Below are 24,002 nucleotides of genomic sequence, written 5' to 3'. Positions count from 1 at the left end.
CACAACAAAGAGGAGGGGGCTGAGGGGGCAGCCCTGACGGGTTCCACGGTGTAAAGGGAACGGTTTTGAATAGTAATTATTTGTGAGTACCATAGCTGAAGGACAGGCATAGAGTAATTTCACCCAGGATAAGAAAGAGTTACCAACCCCAAACTTACGCGGAGCTTCAAATAGGTATTTCCATTCTACTCTATCGAATGCCTTCTCCGCATCCACGGATAGAAGGCATTCAGAGTCTGCTTGGCTAGGGGTATACATTATGTTAAGAAGACGGCGAATGCTAAAAAAAGAGCATCTATTTTTAACAAAACCTGTCTGATCTGAAGAAATGATAGTGGGTAATACTATCTCCAGTCGGTTGGCCAAGACTTTTGCTAATATTTTATAGTCTGAATTTAAAAGTGAGATTGGTCGAAATGAACCACAATCCAGGAGGTTTTTGTCATTTTTTGGAAGCAGTGTTATACAAGCCTGGTTCAAACTATTGGGAAGAACACCTCTGGTAAGAGAGTCTTCGTATAATTTAGCCAAAATCGGGGTCAATTTTTCAGCAAATGTAACATAGAACTCACTCAGCAGACCATCGGGGCGTGGTGAACGGCGAGATTGTAAAGATTTCATTGCTGCCATAATCTCCTGCTGTTGTAAAGGTGCACCTCATCCGGGGACAATGATGGAATCTCTAGTTTACTAAAGAAGTCAGAGAGATTAGGATCATTAGCATTTTCCGAACTGTACAAGTTATAGTAATATTGCTGAAAGGCATCATTTATACCCTGCTGGTCTGTAACAATCCCCCCATCCCTAGATGTAATACCATTAATAGTTTGCTTGGCCCTTGCACACTTCAGTTGCCGGGCTAGAACCTCCCCAGCTTTATCTCCATGTTCGTAAATGTCACTCCGATTTTTTAACAGCAAATATTCTATAGAATGTGAAGTGAGCATATCATATTCTGCTCCAAGTTTCAAACGTTCTTTGTAAATGTCTTGGGAAGGGCTCTGAGAGTTCTTTTGATCCAAATCTGCTATTTGCTTTTCTAATTCTTTTTGTTTTGACATAGAAACACGTTTTTTATTGGCTGTGAAAGATATCACCTGGCCGTGAAGATAGGCTTTAAGAGCCTCCCAGACCGACGAGATGAAGACATCCGGCGTCATATTGATTTCTATAAACATAGAAATTTGGTCAGAGATGAATTTTATAAAATTGTCATCACTTAACAAAAGAGAATTAAATCTCCAAAGCCGTCGGGGAGACTCTACACCAGGTATATCCATTGTCAGTATTAAGGGGGCATGGTCAGATATTACAATAGGTTGATACTCGCATAATTTTATCTGTGAAGTTAATTTATTATCAGTAAAAAAATAGTCAATCCTGCTATACGTTTGATGAGCATTGGAAAAAAAAGGAGTATCGTCTATCCTGTGGGTGCAAAAAGCACCAAATATCTGAAACTCCATAAGTTGAGAGAAAAGATTGTACATAAGAAGCTGCCTTAGTAATTGAGTATCCGGTTCTTACAGATCGGTCCATAACAGGATCCAAACACAAATTACAATCTCCTGCCATAATAAGTAAGTGAGAATTTAAGCTGGGCAGAAGGCCAAAGACACGTGAAAAAAAATTGGGGTCATCGCAGTTCGGTGCGTATATATTTGCTAAAGTGACATTGAGATTAAAAAGTTTACCAGTTACTATGACATAGCGTCCGTTAGTATCAGATAAAGTTGAGGAGGGAATAAAAGAAACTCTTTTATTAATTAATATTGCAACACCTCTAGCTTTCCCTGCAAAAGTTGAGTGAAAAAGCTGCCTTTAGTATTCCAAATCACTAAATTAACAGAAGTTACCATTAATAATCCAGTATAAGATTATTAGGAGATGACACAATAAAACATCTGTTTGCTCCATTTTGATTGGCTGTACACAAAAGGAAGAAAAAAGAGAGAAAGAAAAAAAAAAGAAAAAAAATTGGTCACAAAGCATTGACAGTGAAACACAAAGAACCCTCCCCTGAACCCACTGAACCCCCAGGTGACACTAGCTGTTAGAACGAACAGCACACCTACCCTGTCTAACTGAAAAACTTCCATATTTATCCTAAGCTTCTGAAACCCGCTTGTATGAAATGTAGGACAAAACAAAAAACACCACCAATTTTCAGATATTTCAACCCGTCATTCAGGGAGTTTGCAATTATTTAAATTAAGATGCCAGTATCATAGATGTATAAAGTCAGGTAATTAACATAAAAGAAAATAAACAGCTTCAACTTCCATGAAACATAGTCCTATGATTTGCCCGTGTCAAAACAGTTCAGTCTGCCTTAAGATTTTCCACAAATCTTTCCACCTCAACCACAGAGCCGAACGTGCGGCGCACGCCATCGGCTTCAGTGATGCGTAGTCGCACCGGGTATTGTAATGAAGGCCTCAGACCCAGCTTGTACAAGTCCGCCATTACAGACCTGTATTCTCTTCGTTGGTTAACCACCTTGGGGCTGTAGTCTTCATAGATTCGAAAAGGCTTGTCCATGTACTTAAGGTCGTTCCTCCTCCTAGCCTCTCGTATCAGCAGCTCCTTGTTTTGGTAACGATGAAAGCAGACAATGACAGGCCGAGGGCCTGCCTCCAGAGGCTGGTTTAGGGGCTAAAATACGGTGTGCACGATCCAGTTCTGGAGGGGAAGGAAAAATGTCCTTGCCAAAAACATCTTGCAGCAGTTGTGAGAAGAATTTTGAGGGCTGTGGGCCCTCAATCCCCTCTGGTAGACCGACAATACAGGCGTTACAGCGTCTATTTCTTGACTCTATATCTGACAGCTTAGCCCTTAGCTTCTCATTAGCTGCCTGTAGTGTCTCACAACAATCCTCCAGTTTAGTAAGGCGCTGACAAAGAGTTTCGGCATTGTCCTCTAAAGATTCCAGGCGCTCACCATGGCTGTCTGATGCTTTTTGAAGTCTGTCCAGTTTATTATTCACATTGTCAAAAAAGCAGTTGTTTTTTTTTGCTTCGCCAGTAGGGCCGTTCTGTGTTCGGCTAGCAATGCTGTTATGTCGGCTTTGCTAACATTAGCATGAGAGCTAGCAACCTCAAGCTCCACTGTTTTCTCACTCGGCTTGGCAGATTTAGGTGGCATGACGGGGCGTTTAGTGTCAAAAACACTTAAAACATTACCCAAGAATGTATTGCTAAAAAATAAGTCAGGTGGGTTTGTTGAGGAAACAAAAAGTTGCGGGAGCTAAAGACACGCGTGCCTACCTCATATTCGTCAAACCGGAAGCCTCCACCACTTTCACTTTGAATATGTCAATCGTGAGTCACTTTTGTGTGGATTAAAGTCACTAACTGGGACTCCTGTCTTGTTGCGAGAAACGAGAATCGTCCTCCGTTCTGTTCACACAGCTACAAACGCTGCGCGGCTCTCTGCTGAGTCAAGTCAGAACGATAGAGTCCAGTCAGAATTAATAAATTCAAAGTGAAACGCCATTTAAATCAATTGACACCTCTTTCCAAATGTTGTAATACAAAAACTCCAATCGATCAAAACGTTTTTTCCTCCCAAAACGAGAAGTCCTGCGCTGACGTGCAGCAGCCGGCTGAGCTCAGAGGTATGGAGAGACATTCATGCCAAAATGTCTGAAAGGAAATGCTTTTGACAAAAACTAGAGATTTTATTTATGTCCAGAGATCAAGGATCCAGTGACCAATTTAAAATGTTGTTGACATAGAAAATCCGTAAAGTCTACTTTTAGTACACAGAAAATTTACAAGAGGTATCGATAAGGGAATCGATAAGGAATCGGGTCAACAGGCAGAATCAATAATGGCATCGATATCGATAAAATCTTATTGATGCCCATCCCTAAGTTTAGGGCTAGTGGCTGGCGATCACCTTAGTATTTCCTGTTTTTCTTGTTGTTTAATGCTGACAAATTATACTGTATTTCTTGTCTTTCTGATGCCTGATTGTTTTTTCCTCTCTGTTTAAGGTGCAGCTCCATCCAGAGATGGGAGTTGTATTTGTGCTGGAGACCCTCCTGTCCTGTGCACCAACAGCATTTCCTATATATTCATTTTGTGAATTGTTCTGTAATTTATGTTTGTAGCGTGGCCCAAGCAGAGGGTCACCCCTTTGAGTCACCACTGCTGCTCTGGGGGTTAGTAAGGTTAAGCCTTACTTGTGTGAAGCGTCTTGAGGCAACTCTGTTGTGATTTGTTGCTATATAAATGAAAATAAGTTGAAATTGACAAAAGTGGTAAGAACAGGATAAGTGATTTTGATGCAAGTCAGACAAAGTTAATCACTGAGTGCAGTTCTATAATTATCTCATTTTATACCCCACATCACCTGGAAGGAGTCCCACGCTGTGGAGTCCTCAGGCTGTGATGATGGGTTTGAGACGTGGGTCCCTTCACTTAAACCTGAGTGACATAAAATACAGTCATATTATTTAGCAATAAAAGAGCAATTTCATTAACTTGCCTTTCGTTTTCACCCTCAACACTGTACAACACTGTGGATAAAAGCATGTACCAGTGTGTGCACACACACACACACGTCTGAATATGTAAATAATAATATATATTTTTTCAGTTTTAAATGTTTAACAGAGCCGTAGTTGTGTTTAATTAACCATCGTCAAGAGTTAAACAAGGATATGTCCAATGCTAAAGTGCACTAGTTCACACAACAGAATCTGAGTTTAAGCATTTCCCTGTTACTTGATCATGAAAAAATGAGTTTATAGCCAGTTTCTCTCACACACACACACACACACACACACTGGAACCTCGACATACGAGCGACTCAACATACCAGTTTTTTGAAATACGAGCTGTAGCTCGGTCCATATTTTTGTTTGGAATACGACCGGACATCTGACTTACAAGTCATGCTTCAGACGGCCCCGGAGCAAAAAGGAAAGTGGAGAGAAGGAGGAGAAGCTTCTAGTGCAGATGTTAAGCCAGCGGAAGAATACGCCACAGGTTTTGCTGCACTTGTTGTGAAGGAAGGCTATGTCCCGCAACAAGTGCTTAACTATGACAAAACTGGATTATTCTGGGAAAAAATGCCACAGAGGACATATATAACTGCTTCATTGAAAAGAAACGCTCAAAAAACGTGTCCACTGGACGTGCTTCAGCACTTTTTAATGACACTTGTTCGTCACATTTCCGCAACATTTTGAAAGGCAGGCAGAAGCAAACCTCCTTGGATAGGTTTTTATAGAAAAAGATCTGCAAGTTTACAATTAAAGTTACATCTGTATGATCCTTTTAAGGATCTAGAGTTTAAGTTTAGTTTATGTTTACAGTGTGCGCAAACCTTCTCCCTCCCTTCTCCACCTCCGTTAACCGCACTTGTCTGTGTCTAAGGTAAAAACACTTAATAAAACTTTTTTCTTTTATTTTATATATTTTATTATGCAAAGGTATAGAGGTATATTTGTTAATAACAAAACTTTTTTCATAATTTAGAGTGGTTTGGGGATGTTTTACAAGGCTGGAACAGATTAAAATATTTTAATTATTTTCAATGGGGAAATTCATTAGAAATACGAGCAGATTGGCTTACGAGCTTGGTCACGGAACAAATTAAACTCTCTCACACACACACACACACACACACACACACACTTTACCGCTCACCCCCAACTCAGAGTGTAAAAACTATTATTTATAAATGTTAAATTTTTTCTCTCTCTCCATTTTCCAACTTCCAGCACACCCACAGTGACATCATGCAGCTTAGATAACCATTTCCCAGTGTACACTGCTTCACAGTCATAATCAATCTAGTGAGCAAGTCAGATTAACACAGTAAACTGTTTAACTGAGAAAACTAAAACTGAAGATACTACCTAGTGACATGAGCTCATCATCCAGGAGACTGATGCCGGTCTCCTGAGATGGAGCATTCAGACTGTCTGTTGGAGTGGAAATCTCTGGAAAGGAGGAAAGTGACTGTGGTGACGTGTCCAATCCTGACAGATCCAGCAGCGCTGTTCCTCCTGCTGTGAGAAAAGGATCCAAAGACACTTTCAAAGACAGCACTATACATACAAAGCATGCCTAGAGCACCCCCCCACAGTGTTTCTGTGTCCCACCAACCTGTTAGTTTCTGCATGTTTGAAGTATTGTTGCCGTTCACAATCTCTCCCTTCACCTGCTGCTTGTACAGGTTGATGACGTGGGTCAGGCTGTCATTGGCCTGAAGGATTTCCGCTATGGAAAAACGCGATGAAGCGTTTAGAACCATTTTCACAACACTCAGGATTCTTCAGGACTCAATAACACAATCAGCTCATCTTCTGCCCAGGGATTACCTATGGTGTAAGTATCAAGTGTTGACTGTGTACTGAGTCATCAGTTACCGAGTTGACAAGAATGCATTCATATACTGACAGACAACATGTGATGGCTTAACGTGCTGTAGACTATGATGGTGGCAGATCATTAAAAACTGAACATGACCCGAGTGTCTGTCCATCTTATGTAAAAAAGTTCAGAATTTTCTTTTGCAGGAGGACCGACTATGCAGCGTGAGCTAAAAATGAATCCCAGTAAAGCTCCGACTCATATCTACACAGGGCGTTACATTACGCCTGTTACAAATCAGAATTAAATACAGGGGGGGGACATGTACTGTTGTGAAGATCGATGCCTTCACCAGCACACAAGGATGTAACAGATGTAAATGTAAATCTGTAAGCTACAAGATAAACATGATACACTCATGACTGTGTAGTCGTAGAGCTTCATTACATTACCAAAACAAAATCAAGACATTGTGTGTCCAAATATCCCACATGGTTTTGTTATAGGCTAGGAACCACTGAAAGTGAAGCACTGTCAATAAACCTGATAAATTTCATCCCATTTATGTTTCTCACAAAACAGTGACACAAACAGAACCCATTCCAGTGTCCCACTTTTTCCCTCTGTCAGAGGATAATGATACTCACCCAGAGCCTCGTCATTGTCCTCTGTATCACTGGCCAGTCTGAACAGTGTTGGTCTCATTTTCTCACAGCGCTGGTAAAGGTCCTAAACACATCATGCGCGCGCGCGCACACAAATTTAGAAACCTGCTCAAGTTCTTATGTTGGCAATTTAGAGCTGCGTGCATGAAGGCACGGGCACACTGACAAACCTGCAAAAGCTCAGAGTTGCTCTGTGTGTCAGTGTTGCTATCGTAGTCCTGCAGGAGTTGAGTCAGCAGAGTGACGCTCTCCTTCACCTCCTGAATGGCGTTCACCCTCTTGGACACCTTCTCTGCACGCTTCTGATCCTAAAACAGAAATTCACAAAAGACCCCAAATGCTTAAAAAAGGCATGAAACACAAAACTATGGTGGGGGTGCAACAATCCCTGGGAGAGGCTATTAGTAAAAACATACAAATAAAGCAAAGAGCAGCTCCTTTTACCCTGAAAATCAGGACAAATTTGTTCTGAACTAATGCTGAGTTACTGTGTCGCAAACCCCTGGGGCAAGCAACCCATTTCTTCATTCAGCTAATGTTCCCTCGTGTTTCAAGTCACTAACTGCAGCACTGGAAGGCAGCAGTGCAGTTAATGTATAACTGAAAACATGCAGGGTTTTCTTTTTTGTGTAAGACAGAAGAGACAGGAAGTTTACCTCTTGCACCATTTCTTTAATAAGTTTGTTGGCAGCTTTTAGGTCCTCGGGGTGCGTGCTATTCAGCAGTCGAGACAACATCTGATATAAAAAAAAAAAAATCACGCAGACAAGAAAGAAAAGCCAGAGTGCACAGGGGGGTACTCACACTGGTTCACATTACAACTCATGTTGGAGTGCAGGCTTTCAAATCAAAATTAGGTTTCTTGTCAAATCCTTACTTTTGACTTCTCCTCATCCTCAAAAATAGCATTTTTGGGTCTAGGTGGAGGAGGGTTCAACAGTTTGTCAGGAGGAAGATCAGGGTCCTGTTTAATAATACCTGATTTAGAAAACAATATAAAAATAAAGAGTTACACAGATACATTAGCAGATCATTAGTCCATCTTTATGCATAATTCTAAGTTGTTTATCAATTCTGATGTTTGTTTCTTTGTGGGGTTTCTCATTAAACCTAAACAGAAATTGATTTACGCTACACTTGAACCTTTACTGTTTAACTACACTTTATAAGTTCTGTAACTTTGTATTCTTTTTCAGTCAGAATGGATCATACCTTGTTTCTTCAGCATCTGGTAGGCATCTGAAATCTTGACTTCATTGGGTAACCCCAATGTCCAGCTATAGATCAACTCCAAAACCTTCTTCTTTACTGGTTCTGGGGACCGTGATCCCAGGTACTGAGCAGAGCATTAAGGACAAGAGCATTTTTTTCATGCACTACAGCTAGAGCAATTTAACCCAGTCTAAAAACACAAGAAGTCTTACCTTTGGAGAAACTACTTTAATGAGTTCATTGAGAAAACGGAACTTCCCCACTTCACTGTGGAATCTTTTTCCGCAGTTTTTCATACATGTTTCCAGAACCTGACCAAGAAATGCGATTTACAAATAAATTTATCAGAAAATGGAATCAATATATTCCAATAAACCTGTCATTTATCACCAAACCCCAGAGCAGAGAATTCTGAACGAAATGCGACAAATATGAACACACCAGCAGCGCCTGCATGGCTTCCCATTCCTGTGGAGACTGGATCTTGTGGGCCAGGAGCCTGGTGGCCAACTGAGGTCTGTTAAGATAAAAAAAATAAATAAATAAAATAAATAAAAATGTGCATGTCCATTTAATTGAGAAAGGACCAGATTTCTTTGCATCTTAAATACAAAAACAGATCAGATCGATCAGAGTCAACTATCCCCTTAATAAACACAGTCAAAAATTGGTCAAAAAGTGTATTTTTTTTAAGCCACAACCAGTAAGTTATAAATTAAGACTTTTGCAGAGTCAGGTTCCCTCCTGCAGACAGTCCTGCCTTCAAATGGAAGGAATCCAGCATCAATAACCAGTTGTAATAATAATAGATTTTACTTATAATGCACTTTACATTTCAAAGCAAATCTCAAAGTGCACAGTACAAAGAACAATAAACAATAGAGAACAATAAAAAAAACAATAAAATTAAACAGAAAAGCAATTAAAATAGCAATAAAATTGAACAACAGAATGAGTCAAAAGACACAATCAACATAAAATCAATTAGAGTCAGCCAGGGAAGGCCTTTCGAAAAAAGCAAGGTTTTTAGCCCTTTTTTTTTAAAAGCATCCACCATCTGTGGAGCCCTGAGATGGTCAGGGAGGGCATTCCACAGATGGGGAGCAGCAGCCTTGAAGGCCCTGTCGCCCATGGTCTTGAGCCGAGTCCTGGGTGGGTGCAGGCGGTGCATTTGGCCTGACCGCGTTCTAGCTGATATATATGGGTTGAGGAGTTCGGTAAGGTAGGTGGGGGCTACACCATACAGACAGTGATGGGTGGGAAGGAGGATTTTGAATTCGATGCGGAGGTGAATGGGGAGCCAGTACAGAGTGCGAAGGATGGGGGTGATGTGCTCATATTTACACACTCTGATCAGGACCCGGGCAGCACTATTTTGGACGTATTGAAGCCAAAGCCGAGGTCCCACCAAATAATGAAGGATGAAGAAGGAGCCACGCACTCTGTTTTTTTTTTTGTTTCGTGAGCTATCGTGGCGGTATAGTGGCTCAGAGTTGCTCTTAGAGGCATTATCTTCAGTTAACAAAGCTCCTCTCTGAGCGTGGCGCTAATTTCAAGATGTTCAAAATTTAGCAACAACAGCGTGGCGCAGTTTGTGTTCGAGTTACTGCGACGGCTTAGAGGCATTTGCGTGGTGCTTACGAGTCTGCAAAAAGTCCATTATCAGTGCGCCTGGCACCTTCGCAGGACCCGAGAGGCTATTTTTGGAACGGCTCTCCTTTTGCGCACACAATTCCACCTGCTCTGTGCCCTGGACTCTATATAAAATCATTATTTTGTAGCGGATTAATCATTTTCTGCAAAACCTTGGATGCTGAAAACACCTCTAATCACTTCTAGCTGTTTCATCTGGACACTTTTTTCCATCTCTTTCCTGCTCCATGTGGAATGTTTTACAATAGTCCAACCTGGAGGTGACAAAGCATGGACAAGCTTCTCTGCAGCAGGGTGGGAGAGAAATGGCCGGAGTTTGGCGATATTACGGAGGTGAAAAAAGGAAGTTCTGCAAATATGATTGATATGGTTATCAAAGCTAAGATGGGGGTCAAACTGGACCCCCAAATTGGTCACGGAATGAGAGAAGGAAAAGTTGTGGCCGAGAAAAGAGGCGGAGGAAATGAGGGAGGAACGGAGTTGATGAGAAGTACCGATGTGAATAGCTTCTGTTTTGGAGCTGTAAAGCTGTAAAGAGTTTTCACTCATCCACGCCTTTATCTCCTACAGGCAGGAGTTCAGTTGAGTGACAGAGGAGGAGGGAGTGGAGGAGGGGGGGACCTTGAGGTAGAGTTGTGTGTCGACCAAGGGGGAGCACACTGATGTAGTGACTCAGCTGATCTGTGAAGCGAGAGAGAGTAGGGGCGATCTGGCAGTACTTTGGCTGGACCTTGCCAATGCTTACAGGTCGATTCTACATAAGCTGGTGGAATTACCCCTGAGTAAATACCATGTCCCAGAGAAGGTGCGCCATCTCATCCTCGACTATTATGACCATTTCAGTCTGAGGGTGTCCTCTGGGGCTTCAACATCAGATTGGCATCGTCTGGAAAAAGGCATCATTACCGGCTGCACGATCTCTGTGTCCCTGTTCGCCCTTGCCATGAATATGCTGGTGAAGTCAGCAGAAGTGGAGTGCCGAGGTCCATTGTCTAGATCTGGTACCCGTCAGCCACCGATAAGAGCATTCATGGACGATCTCACGGTAACCACATCATCAGTGCCTGGATGCAGATGGCTCCTGCAAGGTCTGGATCGACTCATAACTTGGGCAAGAATGAGTTTTAAGCCTGGGAAATCCAGGTCCTTGGTCTTGAGGAAAGGGAAGGTGACAGACCGCTTCCGATTCAGTCTGGGAAACACCACTATTCCGTCTGTGTCCGAAAAACCAGTGAAGAGCCTCGAAAATCTCTTCACTGGTGATCTGAAGGACACCGCTGCACACCAAGCAGCCGGCGACAACCTCAACCAGTGGTTCTTAGCTGTGGATAAGTCTGGGCTTCCCGGGAAGTTCAAGGCCTGGATCTATCAGCATAACATCCTGCCTCATCTCCTTTGGCCACTGCTGATGTATGGATTCCCAGTTACGACCGTGGAGGGCTTTGAGAGGAAGATCAGTCAGCACCTGCGCAGGTGGCTCGGCCTGCCACGGAGTCTGAGCAGTATTGCGCTGTTTGGGCCCGGGCTAAGCTCCAGCTTCCGTTCAGCAGTGTCACAGAGGAGTTCAAGGTAGCCCGGGCCAGAGAAGTCCTGCTCTACAGAGACTCCGCTGATGGGAATGTATCCTCAGCAGGTGTGGAGGTTCGCACAGGAAGGAAGTGGCATGCCCAGGACGCAGTGGAGAGAGCAGAGGCAAGGCTGTGGCACAGTACCTTGGTGGGTACAGTGGCCACAGGTTGGGCAGGGCTGGGTAGCATCCCGAAGCCTTGCTTCAGCAGAGCTAAAGGGAAGGAAAGGCGGAAGCTCATACAGGAGGAGGTTCGGGCAGAGGTGGAAGAGGCTCGCTTCAGCAGAGTGGTGGGCGTGAGTAAGCAGGGGGCTTGGACCAAGTGGGAGCATGTCACAAGCCGGAAAATCACATGGACTGAGCTGTGGAAGGCGGAGCCACATCATTTCAAGTTCCTTGTCCAATCGGTATACGATGTCCTCCCAAGCCCTGCTAACCTGTTCACCTGGGGCCTGACAGACTCACCTGTGTGCCAGCTCTGCCAGAAGAAGGGATCCTTAGAACACATCCTCAGCTGTTGCTCAAAGGCCCTGGGAGATGGGAGGTATCGCTGGCGCCATGACCAGGTCCTGCGGGCAATAGCAGACACCATCTGTACCGGCATCAACATCAGCAAGGGACAACAACCAACCAAGAGCGCAATTGCTTTTGTCCGAGCAGGGGAGAAACTTCAGCCCTCCAAGAACACTCAAGGGGGCCTGCTTACAACAGCAAGAGACTGGCAGCTCTTGGTCGATCTGGGGAGACAGTTGCGATTCCCAGACAACATCGCAGCCACGGCACTCCGTCCAGACATGGTGTTGATGTCAACATCCAGCCAGCAGGTGGTGCTCCTTGAGCTAACAGTTCCCTGGGAGGACAGAATGGAGGAAGCCCAGGAGAGGAAGAGAGCAAAATATGCAGAGCTTGTGGCTGAGTGCTGGAGGAGATATATATATATATATATATATATATATATATATATATATATATATACACACAGCATCCGGAAAGTATCTACATTTTTTTTTTTTCAGTTGACTGGAGATGATTTGGAAAGGCACACACCTGTCTATATATAAGGTCCCCCAGTTGACAGTGCATGTCAGAACACAAACCAAACATGAAGTTAAAGGAATTGTCTGTAGACCTCAGACAGGATTGTCTTGAGGCACAAATCTGGGGAAAGAATACAGAAACATTTCTGCAGCTTTGAAGCTCCCAATGACCACAGTGGCCTCCATCATCCGTACATGGAAATCCATCAGGCCTCTAACTAGAGCTGGCTGCACGTCTAAACTGAGCGATCTGGGAAGAAAAGCCTTAGTCAGGGAGGTGACCAAGAACATGATGGTCACTCTGTCAGAGCGCCAGCATTCCTCTGTGGAGAGAGGTGAACAACCATCTCTGCAGCAATCCATCAATCAGGCCTGTATGGTAGAGTGGCCAGACGGAAGCGGTTCCTTAGTAAAAAGGCACATGGCAGCCCGCCTGTAGTTTGACTAAAGGCACCTAAAGGACTCTCAGACCATGAGAAACAAAATTCTCTGGTCTGATAAGACAAAGATTAAACTCTTTGGTGTGAATGCCAGACGTCATGGTTGGAGGAAACCAGGTACCATCCCTACAGTGAAGCATGATGGTGGCAGCATCATGCTGTGGGGATGTTTTTCAGCGGCAGGAACTGGGAGACTAGTCAGGATTGAGGGAAAAATGAATGTAGCAATGTACAGAGACATCCTGGATGAAAACCTGCTCCAGAGTGCTCTTGACCTCAGACTGGGGCAATGGTTACTTTTTCAGCAGGACAATGACTCTAAACACACAGCCAAGATATCAAAGGAGTGGCTTCAGGACAACTCTGAATGTCCTTGAGTGTCCCAGCCAGAGCCCAGACCTGAATCCAGCTGAACATCTCTGGAGAGATCTGAAAATGGCTGTGCATCGACGCTCTCCATCCAACCTGATGGAGCTTGAGAGGTGCTGCAAAGAGTAATGGGCAGAACTGCCAAAAGTTAAGTGTGCCAAGTTTGTGGCATCATATTCAAGAAGACTCTAGGCTGTAATTGCTGCCAAAGGTGCATCAACAAAGTATTGAGCAAAGAGTGCAAATACTTATGTACAGTAGTGTTCAGAATAACAGTAGTGCTATGTGACTCAAAAGATTAATACAGGTTTTGAGTATATTTCTTATTGTTACATGGGAAACAAGGTACCAGTAGATTCTGTAGATTCTCACAAATCCAACAAGACCAAGCATTCATGATATGCACACTCTTAAGGCTATGAAATTGGGCTATTAGTAAAAAAATTAGAAAAGGGGGTGTTCACAATAATAGTAGCTATTAGTATTATGTTCAATTAGTTCAATTGGTATTATGTATTAGTATTATTATTATGTTCAAACTGCTTTTTAGCAATCCTGTGAATCACTAAACTAGTACTTAGTTGTATAACCACAGTTTTGCATGATTTCTTCACATCTGCAAGGCATTAATTTTGTTAAATGGTAAATGGACTGCATTTATATAGCGCTTTTCCATCTGCATCAGATGCTCAAAGCACTTTAAAATTATGCCTCACATTCAACCCAATGTCAGGGTGCTGCCATACAAGGCGCTCACTACACACCAGGAGCAATAGGGGATTAAAGGCCTTGGCCAAGGGCCATTAGTGATTTTCCAGTCAGGTGGGGATTTGAACCCATGATCTTCTGGACTCAAGCCCAACACCTTAACCACTAGACCATCACCTCCCCCTCCATTCCAACCCCTTTTGTTGGTTTGGAACCAAGATTTTGCTTGTTTACTAGTGTGCTTGGGGTCAGTGTCTTGTTGAAACACCCATTTCAAGGGCATGTCCTCTTCAGCATAAGGCAACATGACCTCTTCAAGTATGTGACATATCCAAACTGATCCATGATACCTGGTATGCGATATATAGGCCCAACACCATAGTAGGAGAAACATGCCCATATCATGATGCTTGCCATCCATGCTTCACTGTCTTCACTGTGAACTGTGGCTTGAATTCAGAGTTTGGGGGTCGTCTCACAAACTGTGGCCCTTGGACCCAAAAAGAACAATTTTACTCTCATCAGTCTACAAAATATTCCTCCATTTCTCTTTAGGCCAGCTGATGTGTTCTTTGGCAAATTGTAACCTCTTCTGCACGTCTTTTATTTAACAGAGGGACTTTGCGGGGGATTCTTGCAAATAAATTAGCTTTACTCCAGACTGTCTTTGATCATCCTGGAGCTGATCAATGGGTGAGCCTTTGCCATTCTATTTATTCTTCTATCCATTTTGATGGTTGTTTTCCGTTTTCTTCCATGCGTCTCTGGTTTTTTGTCCATTTTAAAGCTTTGGAGATCATTGTAGATGAACAGCCTAGAATTCTTTGCACCTGCGTAAAAGTTTTCCCCTCTCCAATCAACTTTTTAATCAAACTACGCTGTTCTTCTGAACGATGTCTTGAACGTCCCATTTTCCTCAGGGTTTCAAAGAGAAAAGCATGTTCAACAGGTGCTGGCTTCATCCTTAAATAGGGGACATCTGATTCACACCTGTTTGTTCCACAAAACTGACAAACTCACTGACTGAATGCCACACTACTATTATTGTGAACACCCCCTTTTCTACAGCCCCTGGCAATAATTATGGAATCACTGGCCTCAGAGGATGTTCATTCAGTTGTTTAATTTTGTAGAAAAAAAGCAGATCACAGACATGACACAAAACTAAAGTCATTTCAAATGGCAGCTTTCTGGCTTTAAAAAACACTATAAGAACTCAAGAAAAAAATATTATGGCAGTCAGTAACGGTTACTTTTTTAGACCAAGCAGAGAGAAAAAAATATAGACTCACTCAATTCTGAGGAATAAATTATGGAATCACCCTGTAAATTTTCATCCACAAAACTAACACCTGCATCAAATCAGATCTGCTCGTTAGTCTGCATCTAAAAAGGAGTGATCACACCTTGGAGAGCTGTTGCACCAAGTGGACTGACATGAATCATGGCTCCAACACGAGAGATGTCAATTGAAACAAAGGAGAGAATTATCAAACTCTTAAAAGAGGGTAAATCATCACACAATGTTGCAAAAGATATTGGTTGTTCACAGTCACCTGTGTCTAAACTCTGGACCAAATACAAACAACATGGGAAGGTTGTTAAAGGCAAAGATACTGGTAGACCAAGGAAGACAAAGCGTCAAGACAGAAAACTTAAATATGTCTCAAAAATCGAAAATGCACAACAAAACAAATGAGGAACAAATGGGAGGAAACTGGAGTCAACGTCTGTGACCAAACTGTAAGAAACCGCCTAAAGGAAAGCCATCATTAACACCTAAACAGAAAAAACAAGGTTACAATGGGCTAAGGAAAAGCAATCGTGGACTGTGGATGACTGGATGAAAGTCATATTCAGTGATGAATCTCGAATCTGCATTGGGCAAGGTGATGATGCTGGAACTTTTGTTTGGTGCCGTTCCAATGAGATTTATAAAGATGACTGCCTGAAGAGAACATGTAAATTTCCACAGTCATTGATGATATGGGGCTGCATGTCAGGTAAAGGCACTGGGGAGATGGCTGTCATTACATCATTAATAAATGCACAAGTTTACGTTGATATTTTGGACACTTTTCTTATCCCATCAATTGAAAGGATGTTTGGGGGATGATGAAATCATTTTTCAAGATGATAATGCATCTTGCCATAGAGCAAAAACTGTGAAAACATTCCTTGCAAAAAGACACATAGGGTCAATGTCATGGCCTGCAAATAGTCCGGATCTTAATCCAATTGAAAATCTTTGGTGGAACTTGAAGAAAATGGTCCATGACAAGACTCCAACCTGCAAAGCTGATCTGGCAACAGCAATCAGAGAAAGTTGGAGCCAGATTGATGAAGAGTACTGTTTGTCAATCATTAAGTCCATGCCTCAGATACTGCAAGCTGTTATAAAAGGTGCAACAAAATACTAGTGATGTGTTGGAGCGTTCTTTTGTTTTCATGATTCCATAATTTTTTCCTCAGAATTGAGTGATTCCATATTTTTTTCCCTCTGCTTGGTCTAAAAAAGTAACCGTTACTGACTGCCACAATTTTTTTTTCCTGATTTCTTATAGTGTTTCTTAAAGCCAGAAAGTTGCCATTTGAAATGACTTGAGGTTTGTGTCATGTCTGTGATCTGCTTTTTTTCTACAAAATTAAACAACTGAATGAACATCCTCCGAGGCCAGTGATTCCATAATTTTTGCCAGGGGTTGTACTTTTTTTTACTAATAGCCCAATTTCATAGCCTTAAGAGTGTGCATATCATGAATGCTTGGTCTTGTTGGATTTGTCAGAATCTACTGAATCTACTGGTACCTTGATTCCCATGTAACAATAAGAAATATACTCAAAACCTGGATTAATCTTTTTAGTCACATAGCACTACTATTATTCTGAACGCTACTGTACATGTGATTACTTAGTTTTATATATATATATATATATATATATATATATATATATATATATATATATATATAGGCAGGGGTGGTGGCCAAGTGGTCAATGCGCTTGGTTTCAGTGCAGAAGGTTCCGGGTTCAAATACGTCAGGAAGGGCATCCTGCGTAAAACCTGTGCCAATTCAACATGCAGCTCCACCTTGGATTTGCTTTGTCTTTGAACTGTCCTGAAATGATGTAATCAAGAATATGAAGTGCATATTTTTATTTATTTTCAAAAATGACAATAGCAAATCAGATTTTGTCCAATCCAACAGTTTCTTGAGAAATTAACATTTACACTTGAAACACTATCAATCTGAGCATCACTATGCACATCATAAAACGTCTTTTGTGTTTGCACGAGTCATATTCATCTATAATTCTGCTCCATATTTTCTCCTCAGTCCCTCCTACACTGGCTCTGGGTCTTTGCCCCTGGGGAGGTTTGGGAGCCAGTGAACTAAGGGATGAAGCACAGCAGATGTCCCAGCCATGTGGCCTCCTCTTACCCCTCCAAATCATTGTTGAGCTGGTCACAGAAGGCGTGGATGCTGCTCCAGTCCGTGTCTCTGTTGAGGGGGTTTGTTGCTCTGTCTGAAATATTAGCAGAAGAGTTTCCAGTATGAACATCACTTGGACTCAACACAGAACAGTGTTTCACTTCTGGCTGTTCAGGGCTAAATCCAATCACACCGAACTTGAGTCCATCACCTGAAATCTTTGCATAGCTTTTGCAGTGAGCAAAACATGCAGTGCTGTCTTATGAGCCTCATTATTTAAAAAAAAAAGCCTTAAAAAACATACAAACAAAAGAACAAGACTGAAGTTACAGTCAGACCTGAGCAGTTACAAGCTATGAGCTGAGTCAACCTGACGACAATTTAAAAGAGCCACAAAAAAAAACATGTTTCTGGGTCCAAACTGAAGCCCTAAACTGTTCTATTAACAGACATCACATCTGTGTTAATGAGGGCAACACTCAGATGCGCTTTACAGCGCATGTCCACCCTTGCCTGCAAAAATCACCAGTCACCTGCAACGGTGTAATTAGTGGTATATAATTTTTTTGTCTTCTCACTTTTTGTTCAGGGTCACAAACAGTTTACACACTTGCAAGCTATTGACAGGGACTTGAATACTGACCAAATGTATTTGCATTCTGAGTTGTAGACTGTGTGAAGCACAGACCCTCAACATTGGGCACTAAGACTCTGGCACCAAAGCAGCTTCAGTGCATCTTGGCCACAAATCTGTGGAACTTTATTGGATGGACGAAATGCCATTCTTCCAAAACATAGGAGAATTCAAGGATCTCAAAAGTGATGTCGTGTGTGCGACTCTGGCCATCCACAGATCGGGTAAGACTTGCTATTGTTGTTTGACAAACAACATAGTTGACAATTCTTGTAATATTGAAGATTACGTCCCATTTATCTTTTGCTGCCATGAAAATTCAGTAAGGTATATCTTCTATTATACATTCCAAATCTAAGGTGGAACTCTACTAGTGTATACTAAGGTACTCCTAAATATTAAAAAAGAAGAAGAAGAAGAAACAAGAAGGGACAGAGCCACCTACACCTACAACCAAGTACATGTGTGAGTAGGAATGCTGTGCTCCAGTTGAATACCCGTCCTTTGATAAAATAGGTATGTACTTGGTTGAGAAGCCTCTAGTGCTGGGCCAAATTGAAGGCCATCATAAAGTATGTGTAGATGGTATCAACCTCTAACCCTTCATCAATGGCAGCGGACCATTCCTCTCTGACTTTAAGGAGCTGTAATGTTGAGAGCTTACTGACAAAACCATACTGAGGGTTGCTAAGCAATTTATTCTCCATTAGATGCTTGAGGATGTGGTCACGAATGATGGATTTTGCAGGCAATGCTAGTAAGGCTTACTGGTCAGTAGTTTCTGGGTGATGACTGAATTTTTTTTATGGATGGCTGTGATTTGGGCAGACTTCCAACCATCAGGGAGGATACCTTGTCTGAGTGAAGCACTTGCTATATATCAGTCATAGCACCACTGACGTTTTCCAGCAGTTTGCCAAATAGTCTTGTATCTAGGTTATCTAGCCCAAGCGACTTGTCAATATTCAGATTCTGAAGTTTTTTCCCCATTTCTTCTTGGGAGATCTCATAGCTGTTCCTTGATTTTTTGTTTTCAAAAATTGGGATGGCTCCATCTGGTGCTTTGGTGAAGATCTGCCATCTTGTCTTTGGTGCTTGTTAAGTATTGTCTTGAGCCTGCTTCTGACATATCCCCAGAAAGTTTATCCAGATCTACATCAACAGCTAATCAACTAGTTATTGAACCAAAACTCCAATTTACTCCATTTCAGAATAAGGCTGTAACATAACAAAATATAGAAAAAGTGAAGCAGCGTGACTACTTTCCAGATGTATTATAATGTCATAAATGATGGCACAATTTAGAACGGGACTGCTGATGAATAGGACAGTTAGTAATCTGTGCTGCTGTTCCATCAAATTCACTCAAAGAGAGCACTGTTCATGTTTAACATACACAACCAATGTCTTGTGAGTGCATGTCATATGACATTCATTTGTCGTCCCACTGTACAGAAATACAGTCCGACCGAAATACAATATGACTGATGTAATTCATTGTGCATTTTGGTTCTATTTACTATGCATTTTTGACTCAAATGTTTTGCTCCATTACCTTTTCGTAAAAATGTTTCCATGATATGAGAAAGCCAAATGCAGTGTGCCGTTATCTGATTAGAAGCTTGTGTGGTGTTTGCAGTTGTAGGAGTGCTTTTAAAAGAGTAACTGGACAAATCCTATCCTCCTATTAGGGGAGGTGATGGTCTAGTGGTTAAGGTGTTGGGCTTGAGTCCAGAAGATCATGGGTTCAAATCCCCACCTGACTGGAAAATCACTAAGGGCCCTTGGGCAAGGCCTTTAATCCCCTATTGCTCCCGGTGTGTAGTGAGCGCCTTGTATGGCAGCATCCTGACATTGGGGTGAATGTGAGGCATAATTGTAAAAGCGCTTTGAGCGTCTGATGCAGATGGAAAAGCGCTATATAAATTCAGTCCATTTACCATTTATCCTATCACAATTTTTTATTATTTTTTTAATTGAGGAAAGCAGATGTGAGCTCCCACATATGCTGCTTGGGTTCTTGGTGTAGTTCGCACTGCTCAGTGTTGTGTCAGCGGGTCACCTGTCAGGTGGAGTCAACTGCTGTGCCGACACAGCGCTGTCTTATTGCTTTCAGATTCCTATTCTCAAGGTCAGTCATCCGGGCATTTAACCTCTAGAGCGGGTTCTGTCGGTGAACATGTCGCTGAATTCAATACAAATACGTGTAATAAAGTCACTTTTCAAAAGGGTCAGACTTGTTAATAAAGTCAATTTAATGTACAATGGTTCATTTCAGGTCTGCTTGGTTTATAAATCTCATCATTCCAGCAATGATAGCTGGCTGTTACAACCCCTGGCAAAAATTATGGAATCACCGGCCTCAGAGGATGTTCATTCAGTTGTTTAATTTTGTAGAAAAAAAGCAGATCACAGACACGACACAAAACTTTAGTCATTTCAAATGGCAACTTTCTGGCTTTAAGAAACACTATAAGAAATCAAGAAAAAAAAATTGTGGCAGTCAGTAACGGTTACTTTTTTAGACAAAGCAGAGGGAAAAAAAATATGGACTCACTCAATTCTGAGGAAAAAAATTATGGAATCATGAAAAACAAAAGAACACTCCAACACATCACTAGTATTTTGTTGCACCACCTCTGGCTTTTATAACAGCTTGCAGTCTCTGAGGCATGGACTTAATGAGTGACAAACAGTACTCTTCATCAATCTGGCTCCAACTTTCTCTGATTGCTGTTGCCAGATCAGCTTTGCATTTTGGAGCCTTGTCATGGACCATTTTCTACAACTTCCAAAGATTTTCAATTGGATTAAGATCCGGACTATTTGCAGGCCATGACATTGACCCTGTGTGTCTTTTTGCAAGGAATGTTTTCACAGTTTTTGCTCTATGGCAAGATGCATTATCATCTTGAAAAGTGATTTCATCATCCCCAAACATCCTTTCAATTGATGGGATAAGAAAAGTGTCCAAAATATCAATGTAAACTTGTGAATTTATTGATGATGTAATGACAGCCATCTCCCCAGTGCCTTTACCTGACATGCAGCCCCATATCATCAATGACTGTGGAAATTTACATGTTCTCTTCAGGCAGTCATCTTTATAAATTTCACTGGAACGGCACCAAACAAAAGTTCCAGCATCATCACCTTGCCCAATGCAGATTCGAGATTCATCACTGAATATGACTTTCATCCAGTCATCAACAGTCCACGATTGCTTTTCCTTAGTCCATTGTAACCTTGTTTTTTTCTGTTTAGGTGTTAATGATGCCTTTCATTTAGCTTTTCTGTATGTAAATCCCATTTCCTTAGGCGGTTTCTTACAGTTCGGTCACAGACGTTGACTCTAGTTTCCTCCCATTCGTTCCTCATTTGTTTTGTTGTGCATTTTCGATTTTTGAGACCTATTGCTTTAAGTTTTCTGTCTTGACACTTTGATGTCTTCCTTGGTCTACCAGTATGTTTGCCTTTAACAACCTTCCCATGTTTGTATTTGGTCCAGAGTTTAGACACAGCTGACTGTGAACAACCAATATCTTTTGCAACATTGTGTGATGATTTACCCTCTTAAGAGTTTGATAATCCTCTCCTTTGTTTCAATTGACATCTCTCGTGTTGGAGCCATGATTCATGTCAGTCCACTTGGTGCAACAGCTCTCCAAGGTGTGATCACTCCTTTTTAGATGCAGACTAATGAGCAGATCTGATTTGATGCAGGTGTTAGTTTTGTGGATGAAAATTTACAGGGTGATTCCATAATTTATTCCTCAGAATTGAGTGAGTCCATATTTTTTTCCCTCTGCTTGGTCTAAAAAAGTAACCGTTACTGACTGCCACAATTGTTTTTCCCGATTTCTTATAGTGTTTCTTAAAGCCCGAAAGTTGCCATTTGAAATGACTTTAGTTTTGTGTCATGTCTGTGATCTGCTTTTTTTCTACAAAATTAAACAACCGAATGAACATCCTCCGAGGCCGGTGATTCCATAATTTTTGCCAGGGGTTGTAGAAGCAAACTAGAGACAAATCTAAAGTAGCTGATTTCAATAGAACATACAGACCAAGCATGTTTTCACCGAGTGGCCAGTCACGGATGCACGAATTCTCACCTTTGGATTAGCCACTTTTCCGAAGTGACATAACGCCAACCTTGAGAATTCTGAGAAGAAACCTGTCTAATTTTAAGTAAAACATCAAATGACACAGATTTATTTAGGTGTCATATGAAACCAACAATGAATGCATTCCATTTATACAATGGAAATAATATTTTCCAGTCACTGAAAAATGGAATGTTCCATTCAACAAAGCAAAATGGTAAGCTTTCATTTTTTGTACAATACATAAACAATTACACCTAACAGATTAATAAGTAAACATAATAATTAGACACCAACAGTTTATCAAAATTATATGAATACTAATTAGGTCACGGGTTCATTTATTGTGAATAAATATCAGCTCTCTACTCAGTGCCAGTCTAGTTCAGGTGACCGTCCAAATAGGTGCTAACAGAGCTAAGCTAGTCTACAGCCAAGATGTGACATCGACTCGTCTAGAACTTTCTCCCGAGTCCGTAGGTGTGCTGTATGAACCTTTAACTATGTGTGCTAAAACACGTTAGCACGATTTAACTTGTGCAGCTGGTCGTTTACCAGGAGAGCTGCCGAGCCGTGAAGCTAAGAGCTAAAACCTACGTCTGGCTTGTTGACAGCTGGCAGGTTAGCATCCGGGGACGAGAGCAGCAGCCGCCGCTCTCACCTCACTCCACCGGGACTCTCACAGCACATTCTGCGTGTGTCTGCCCAAGCGCACAACACTGTTTTAACACAATAAGTTTGAACTACTCACTGATACAAGATTCCAAACTCTCTGCATCGGGTGGCGCAGCCATCACTGAAACAGACACCGTGTGCGTCTCTCGAAGGACGCGTGACGTAAAGCGTCAGGATGAGACGCCTTCAAAATAAGAGCCAAACGTCACGTTCACCAACTCATTTTATCCTTCGTCACTATCCTTTCTTCTTTCGCCTGTTCCCGTATAAGGGTCGCCACGTCTCACCCTGTCTCCTGTATCCCCTTCTGTCACACCAACCACCTGCACGTCCTCCCTCAGTACATCCATAAAACTCCTCTTTGGCCTCCCTCTTCTCCTCCTGCCTGGTGGCTCCATCCTCAGCATCCTTCTCCCTATATACCCTGTCCAGACCATCTCAATATCTCCAAACCGTCCCACCTGAGCTGTCCCTCTGATATGTTCATTCCTAATCCTGTACATCCTTGTCACTCCCAAATGAGAATCGCAACATCTTCAGCTCTGCCTCCTGTCTTTTTGTTAGTGTCACTGTCTCAGCTGTACAGCATAGCTGGTCTGACTACGGTACTGTCTTGTAAACTTCCCACTTCACTCTTTCAGATATTCTTCTATCACAAATCACTCCTGCCACCTTTCTCCACCCTGCCTGCACTCTCTTCTTCACCTCTATACCACACTCTCCATTACTTTGGACGGTTGACTCCAAGTATTTAAACTTACCTACTTTCACCATCTCTATTCCTTATAACCGCACTATTCCACCGGGCTCCCACCCATTCACACACACACGCGTACTCAGTCTTGTTTCCCACTAAAAGAACTGTGACTTTTTAACATTATATTCTGTGAAATACTACACATTTGTATTGTCAGCATTAAACATGGTTAATTTTAAGGAAACTATTTTAAACTAAAATATTATCTGTTTATATGAAAACATTAAAATGTAATAATAATAATAATAATAATAATAATAATGAATTGATTGTATGAAATATTGCATTTAAAAACCTGGTCAGGGACAAGGACAACAATAATAAATTGTACAAAATAAAGAGAAATGTGTGTTTGTATTTTGTTCTCAAGAAAAGCCTTATAATTATTTATAGAATATACATAGCAGTTGCATGGATGAAAA

At 41.8% G+C, this 24,002-nt stretch overlaps 1 protein-coding gene across 1 annotated transcript in view; it reads right to left on the bottom strand.

Moving 5' to 3' along the window:
- The window catches only part of gga1 (golgi-associated, gamma adaptin ear containing, ARF binding protein 1), a 37,797-nt gene extending 14,794 nt beyond the window's left edge, over window positions 1-23,003 (bottom strand). The window contains exons 1-12 of the mRNA XM_034189625.1: window positions 22,900-23,003; window positions 17,421-17,505; window positions 8,645-8,720; window positions 8,416-8,514; window positions 8,204-8,327; window positions 7,869-7,969; window positions 7,648-7,728; window positions 7,162-7,299; window positions 6,974-7,055; window positions 6,120-6,233; window positions 5,870-6,022; window positions 4,357-4,430 (exon numbers count right to left, since the gene is read on the bottom strand). Coding sequence (XP_034045516.1) covers window positions 4,357-4,430; window positions 5,870-6,022; window positions 6,120-6,233; window positions 6,974-7,055; window positions 7,162-7,299; window positions 7,648-7,728; window positions 7,869-7,969; window positions 8,204-8,327; window positions 8,416-8,514; window positions 8,645-8,720; window positions 17,421-17,505; window positions 22,900-22,942 — 1,170 coding nt within the window. The 5' untranslated portion in view covers window positions 22,943-23,003. The remainder of the gene's footprint in view (window positions 1-4,356; window positions 4,431-5,869; window positions 6,023-6,119; window positions 6,234-6,973; window positions 7,056-7,161; window positions 7,300-7,647; window positions 7,729-7,868; window positions 7,970-8,203; window positions 8,328-8,415; window positions 8,515-8,644; window positions 8,721-17,420; window positions 17,506-22,899) is intronic.
- Between the last annotated feature and the right edge of the window lie 999 nt (window positions 23,004-24,002).

The sequence above is a fragment of the Thalassophryne amazonica genome, chromosome 16 (genome assembly GCF_902500255.1).
Source record: "Thalassophryne amazonica chromosome 16, fThaAma1.1, whole genome shotgun sequence".
Lineage (NCBI taxonomy): Eukaryota > Metazoa > Chordata > Actinopteri > Batrachoidiformes > Batrachoididae > Thalassophryne > Thalassophryne amazonica.
Note: the sequence above shows the minus strand (reverse complement) of the source record. Positions and strands in the feature narration are given on the sequence as shown.